At 50.6% G+C, this 7,146-nt stretch overlaps 2 protein-coding genes across 2 annotated transcripts; both read left to right on the top strand.

Moving 5' to 3' along the window:
• BDV17DRAFT_283182 (uncharacterized protein) lies at window positions 1–1,733 on the top strand (the record flags this gene model as incomplete). Its single annotated transcript, XM_073760314.1, has 9 exons — window positions 1–95; window positions 183–486; window positions 532–792; window positions 822–857; window positions 896–923; window positions 960–1,086; window positions 1,143–1,236; window positions 1,386–1,569; window positions 1,627–1,733. 9 exons carry the CDS (start codon window positions 1–3, stop codon window positions 1,731–1,733), a joined length of 1,236 nt encoding a protein of 411 aa, XP_073613423.1.
• Window positions 1,734–3,001: 1,268 nt separating this feature from the next.
• Window positions 3,002–6,314, top strand: BDV17DRAFT_299666 (glycoside hydrolase family 35 protein; the record flags this gene model as incomplete). The annotated part of the gene is made up of 7 exons (XM_073763922.1): window positions 3,002–3,067; window positions 3,116–3,678; window positions 3,712–3,839; window positions 3,897–4,026; window positions 4,085–4,133; window positions 4,223–6,029; window positions 6,097–6,314. 7 exons carry the CDS (start codon window positions 3,002–3,004, stop codon window positions 6,312–6,314), a joined length of 2,961 nt encoding a protein of 986 aa, XP_073613422.1.
• Window positions 6,315–7,146: the final 832 nt, after the last annotated feature.

Below are 7,146 nucleotides of genomic sequence, written 5' to 3'. Positions count from 1 at the left end.
ATGGATGTGACAGCAATTTATGCCATTACCGCTGGCGGTATTTTTACTATTCTTTTCTTAACGCGGACTCTCCTCTATCTCGCAAACTGCTCAAAGTTTCCTTCTATTCCAGTTTCTCGATACCTAACTCTCTCTTTTATTGTTGATAGACATCAGCTCTGGGGCCCATGGACCTGAATCAGTGTCCTTCACATATCTTATGCTGCTGCTACTATCGTTCTGATCTTTCTTAAGATGAGATCTCGAACTGGTGCTGGCCGCCAGGCAGAAGAACTGGCCCTAGTCAAACTGAGTTTCCTTCTATCAGTCATCCACCTAACCTATCTAGCTGATCTAGTAGGCATTACATGGCGCACTTGTCGCCGGATTCACTGTACCGTTGGCTGGATGACTGTTGCCCTAATATCATTTCACATTGTTATTGAGGTCCAGGGCAAGCAATTTAGCCTCCCTCCCCATTTGATGGAAAACCTCTTTTTTCTCGTCGTATGCAATATCAACGACGCCAGGTGCTTATCTAACAGGTTGCAGGGTGCCTGCTCACTGGGTGTCCTGTTTCGGCTTTCTGTTCTATTGGTTCGACAATACTCGTATAAGATTCCTTTTCGAAGATATCAAATCCTCACAGCGCTCTTTGTCTATGGAATCTGGCGACATCTTTCAAACCGGAGCCGGTCCTCGAGAATCTATCCCTTGTTTGCGCTGGGGATGTTTGGATTGACCTTATTCTTACAGACAATGGCCCTCTTCTATCGAAACGGGCTGTTTACCAGCCGTGGATTTCCTATAGCTGTTGTTTCTTTAGCGCCAAAATCACTAAGGAAGAGCGTCCTGTAATAGCAGCCGCCCATATCCGTGTTCTTCTGCCTCGGCTCTGGATGTGGAAGCTGGTCAGTATATCAACCTCTGGATACTATCAGTCAGTCTAACGTCATGGATGCAAATATACCCCTTTACAGTGGCATCATGGTCTAGTAATAGGCAGGACATTATAGTGCTCCTCCTCCAACCATGCCATGGCTTGTCAGCTGACCTTGTTCGCTACGCTCCCACGGCGAGAAAAAACTCGATTTCATTCGTAGCCTTGTTTACCGGCCCTCATGGAATGATTGAAGATATCACTCATAATGAAAGCGTCTTAGGGGCCATGGGATCGCGGCGGCGATTCCATACCACAAGAAAATAATCTATGGTTATAATACCTGCACCTCCCAGGTTCGCCGACTCCGTACTGGTGTGGGAGGTAGAGTCCGTTAGCGAGATAGCCACAGCCCTGGTCCTGCTGAATAACCTCCTGAAAGACGACATTATTGATAATAGCTATATTTATACCAAGTTCTATGCCGGAACACTCCACCTGATCTGACCACAACCATGGTTCTTAGATTCTCCATATCTCGATCTACGTCAGGAATGGCCTCGAGCCGAACCGCTTTCCTTTCGCTAATCATGATCGGGTCTGTCTTTACCAGGGGCAACCAGATTATCAAAATATTGTATCCCTTGAGGCGTCTGGCGACCAGATAGAGAGGCTGCCTAACATCCAGGGCAAGCAAGGCAAGACGTTTTGTGATGGGTGAGTTGTCCAAACGCCCTCATGGCCCACGCGCTGAATTTCCCGTCTAGTCTTCGCAGCCGACGGAGTGCGAGATCACATACGGAAGAAAGCACGAGGATACCTTCACCAAGGCATGAAACTTTCCGAACTGGAGTACCAGCCGTGCGCTGGCTGAGAGTATTGTCAGACATGGGGAAATGCTGGGTTGGGTTCAGAACCATACAGGGTACTATGGATTACTATTGCTTGTCCTCCACAAACGTTTGCCATGGTAAATGAGAAACCATGTTATGGAAGATAGGTTGAGGACTTGGTAGAATTTGCGATCTCAAAAAGTGTCGCGAGACATTCTGTGTATGAGAGGAATGATAAGGAACTTGGGGTGATTTGCAGGAACCATTACCGACCGGCCGACGGGGGCTGACGCAAATCAATCATTACCGGCCAACGTACGGAGGCCTATTTGAACAAAAGGTGCTAACATTGCTTTGACTCGAGTGAGCCTAGGAACTATTTCAAGCGGTGCAATCAAATACTTATGCGATAGGTAGAGGACAACTCCCTTCTGAACAAGATCGACGTTGACTGCAAAGCCCAGACCAGCCACGATGAAGCCAATCTATATACTAACTAGATGGGCCAACCCGGGGTATCACTCCACCTCAACCCACAGTTACTCATGGGTCCCACCACTGCTGAACAGGAACAAGCATCACACCCATTAGGCTTGTGACGGGCTCCTTTGCTGTAATCTGCCGGAGATTGGCTACCTTCCAACACCGGTGCAGTTGGGTCGCAGAAAATGATGTTGTCTGGACAGACAATCAAAATGAGATGGTTACTCAAAAACCTAGACGGATGAAGGTGACCAAAGGTGGGAGAGCTTGAATTGCCGGGATAGTCAGTTCGTCTGCAATAGCAACATTATTGAATAGGCATCCATCGTTTCCTGGCACCTGTCGCGATTGCTATGCGCTTGTGATTCGGGGCTGACGTCGTTGAAGGAGTCTGACGTGTGCGCCCGTCTTTCGCAAAGAACCGTGGAGAACGCACGCCCGTTGCAAGGAACTGTATCACGTCAGTGGGTTGACTAGGATGCTGCGCTGTTTTTGCGGGGGTCACTTTCGTTGCTCCTGCGGGGGATCATTTTGGGGAAATGCGGAGAAATAGGAGGGAATGCGCGGTTCGTATTCGTGTGAAGCTCCATCTACGGTAAGATGGTGAAGAGAGTATGCAACCATTGCCCGAGATGTGGGAGGATAATCGTCTTATTGGCTTTAGTCTTTCTATGAGCGCCTTGCACAACCGGCTCGCCTCCTGCCTATGCTATGTACCTACCGCGGATGATAGGGATTGACCTATAAAAGAGTGAGGGATAACCCTATGCTCGACATTCCTGGAATGCGATAGTGTACCTTTTTTTTATGGGGTACACTGAGCACAATGCTACTCTTTCGTTTCATCTTACTGCTCTTTAGTTTCCAGTATCCCTGGCCCAGCTCTGCGCTAGTTGGAGGCCATGCGATCTCCCACGACACCAGGGGTGTTGCCCTACAGGATATTGTGACGTGGGATGGCTACTCGGTTCTTGTCCACGGGGAGCGCATACTATTGCTCTCCGGTGAGTTCCACCCATTCCGCCTGCCATCACCTGGGCTCTGGCTGGATGTCTTTCAGAAGATCCGCGCCATTGGATACGGTGTGGTTTCTTTCTATCTAGACTGGGCCCTTCTGGAGGGCGAACGGGGCCATATACGCATGCGCAAGGATGGGGTCTTCGCTCTGGATCAGTTCTTCGACGCCGCAAAGGAGGCCGGAATTTACTTGATTGCTCGACCAGGGCCCTATATCAACTCTGAGGTTTCTGGCGGCGGGTTCCCAGGGTGGTTGGCACGCCTTCGCGGACGGTTAAGGACAGAAGATCCAGACTACCTTGCTGCCATTACGCCGTACCTCCTGACCGTTGGCCGTATCATTGCAAAGGCACAGATCGTAAATGGTGGCCCCGTGATTCTCTTCCAGCCGGAAAATGAATACACACTCTGCATGCAGTCCCAAGGTTACACGCAAGTGAATAACATGAGTTTCGCCAACCTCAACAGCAACTGCCTGCAAAAGGGGTACATGGCCTATGTGCAAGAGTAGTATCGCAGAGCTGGGATTGTGGTTCCATTTGTCATCAACGATGCACTGCCGTTTGGAAACTTTGCACCGGGGTCCGGAGTGGGCGCGGGCGACATTTACAGCTTCGATAACTACCCTGCAAGGTGGGACGGCTCTCGTAAGAAAAGCTCCCTACGACGAATCTATTCTTTGACATCAGTTTGACAGTCTACAGCGGACGATCCGACGGACTGGTCAGAGATGGTGAATCCATTGTTACAGTACAATTACACCATCCACATGCGCATCAGTCCGGATACACCCATGTCGATCTCCGAGTTCCAAGGGGGAGTACCCGATCCGTGGTATGTAGTAAATCCACCGGCTCGATTAGCAGCGGTGCTCTGACCTGATGCGCTCTAGGGGCGGAGGAGGGGTTGAGAGATCCGCAGCCTTCATTAACGCCGAGTTTGTACGCATCATGTACAAACTGAATTATGGGCTGCGAATCACCTTCCAGAATCTGTACATGGTGAGTACTATCCCTTTCCCCTTGTGTAGGGAATCGCGCAAGTGACGCCGCAGATGTTTGGCGGAACAAACTGGGGCAACCTGGGCCATCCTGGGGGGTACACATCCTACGATATCGGGGCCGCCATTTCGGAAAACCGCGGTGTACACCGGGAAAAGTACAGCGAGATCAAGCTACAATCAAGCTTTCTGCGTGCATCACCCCTGTATATGACCTCTGAGCCAGACAATGGCACATTTGGGGTGTACACGGACACAAACGATATCCTAACTACGAGGCTCTCGACCCCGTCTACAGAGTTCTACATTGTCCGCCACAGTGACCTTACTTCTTTGGAGTCAACTCCATACAAGCTACAGGTGCAGACCAGCATCGGGAAGCTCAATATTCCCCAGCTTGGGGGGTCGCTTACCCTCAGCGGTCGGGACTCGAAGTTCCACGTCACGGATTACGACGTCGGCGGGTTATCTCTCCTCTACTCCACGGCAGAAATCTTCAGCTGGCAGAGGACTAGGGACAAAACAGTGCTTCTCTTGTATGGTGGTGAAGGGGAGGACCATGAATTTGCCGTCCCTGCGCATGTGGGTATGCCGCTGAACGCACAAAGCAATGGCGTTGTGGTCAAGAAAGTGGGAGGTGCGATTGTTGTCAAGTGGCAGGTTGAGCCTTTGGAACGGATCGTCAAGTTTAGGAATGGGATGCAAGTCTCGTTGCTATGGCGCAACGAGGCGTACAAACACTGGGTGTTGGATTTGCCAGACTCAGGTCGTGCGGGGGACCGCTATCTCGCCCCATTCGGGGTAAAGGACTATGTGATCGTCAAGGCCGGCTATCTTCTCCGAACTGCAGAAGCTCGCGACAGGACTCTGTACCTCACGGGAGATTTCAATACGACCACGGATGTGGAGGTGATCTCGAGTTCGAAGCCAGTTTCCTCCCTCGCTGTCAACGGAAAGCGATTGCCGACGGTTCGCAGGGACGGGCGGTTGGCCGCTAGGGTTCACTATGAGCCTCCGGACATATTCCTTCCAGAGTTACAAGACTGGCGGTATATCGATTCCCTTCCTGAAATCAAGCCGTCATATGATGATCGGAGATGGACCTGGTGCAACCTCAGAACATCCAACAATCCTCGAAACCTCTCGACGCCCACCTCCCTCTACGCAAGTGACTATGGCTACAACGCGGGGTCTCTCATATACCGCGGCACGTTTATAGCTACTGGAGACGAGTCAGCAATTTACCTGCTCACAGAAGGTGGCTATGCCTATGGAACTTCAGTCTGGCTTGATGATGTATATTTAGGCTCCTGGGAAGGCAGTGCGACGGATATGTTCCACAATCAGACGCTTGAATTCCCGACAGATCTTGACTCTGGCGTGAAATATACACTGACAATGCTGATTGACCATATGGGCCTTGACCTCAACTTCCCTGCCAATATCCAGACCATGAAGGATCCCCGAGGTATCCTTGACTATGAACTGAAGGGTCGCGATAAGTCCTCTGTTACCTGGAAGCTGACTGGAAACCTCGGTGGGGAAAAGTACTGGGACCACAGTCGGGGGCCGCTGAACGAAGGTGCACTCTACGCAGAGCGACAGGGATATCATCTCCCTAATGCACCGACCACGGAATGGGAGCAAAGGTCGCCCTTTGAGGAAATTAAAGGTCCTGGGGTGGGATTTTATGTCACTACCTTTAACCTTGATATCCCCCAGGGCTACGACATTCCAATCAGCTTGGTGTTTAGCGAGACAGTGCAAGGAAACGAATCTGCACCGGCCAAGTTCCGTGCTCAGATCTATGTGAATGGCTGGCAATTTGGAAAGTATAGTAGGTCAACCCTTGATACCCTTTCCGCCGCCTCTTGGGTGTCATTCAGCTGAATTTTTATATCCAGTCAACCATATTGGCCCCCAGTCTCGCTACCCAGTTCCGGAAGGTATACTAGACTATAACGGGACGAACACTCTCGCTCTGAGTGTTTGGTCTCAGGAGCCCGGTACACTGAGTTTGGGAGCGTTAAAGCTTAGCGCTGACGCAGTTTTGGAGAGCGGTTACAGCAAGCCGCCGTTGGTAAAGGGAGCAACATATACGCGACGGAGAGGAAGTTATTAAACGCAAACTTAGTTCTTGGTCCGGTGAGGGATCAAGCCATTCTGAAGGTTCAGGCCAAGCAGTCTGTAGCGTTGAGACTAGTGACTTTGAATACATTAGTGTTGTACTGCGCGTCATTAAATGCAATCTTATACCAAGATCCGCGCAGAGGCAGATTCCTAGAGAGTATATCAGCAAAGAGCCTGCCTGTCTGTCTTTTCACCAGAGGATGGGCCGTTGAAATGGCCGTGATACTTGGCATGGTCGCCATGTTTCTAGCTTATTAGAAGGCGTGATTTCAGTTCTTTCCCCGAGCAGAAAGTGGCAATGACGTTGGAGACTATAGCCAGGCACGCATGGCACGCATGCGGCCGATTCTTAATACTTGGTCGCTCCAACTTAGTGGGCTCAGCTCCAATGTGGAAAGAGTCACTGAACAGACCCCAGAAAGACAACCATGCGCATGGCTTTTCCCACAACCGTTTGGAAGTACAACCCTAGACTTGAACTTATTCTCTCACAGAGGCACCCAGATGAATGGGGTGATCAGTACCAAGTCTTCCCCGCAAATTCCTCGCTTGCACAATGCCTATCACCCAGTCTCGGTCTCCATTGACCCGGGTTGTGCTTCGCTGGTGTCACGGTCGGGAGAGTCTAGTGATGCGGGTTGCTCCCCCAGGCTTTTGTGACCTTGTCATGGATATTCTCATTAGCTAGCGATTCTCGTTTTCTTGCTGGATACGACCAAGATTTTCAGAAGCAAACATGAAGACTCGCAAGAAGGATACGGTCCCTCGCTGGACGGTTTCGAGTCTGTTGTATAACGTAGGTCAAGCGTGATGCTGATGGCAAA

Source organism: Aspergillus undulatus, assembly GCF_047715775.1.
Source record: "Aspergillus undulatus strain CBS 261.88 unplaced genomic scaffold BDV17scaffold_41, whole genome shotgun sequence".
NCBI lineage: Eukaryota > Fungi > Ascomycota > Eurotiomycetes > Eurotiales > Aspergillaceae > Aspergillus > Aspergillus undulatus.
This window is presented reverse-complemented; position numbering and strand designations above follow the sequence as displayed.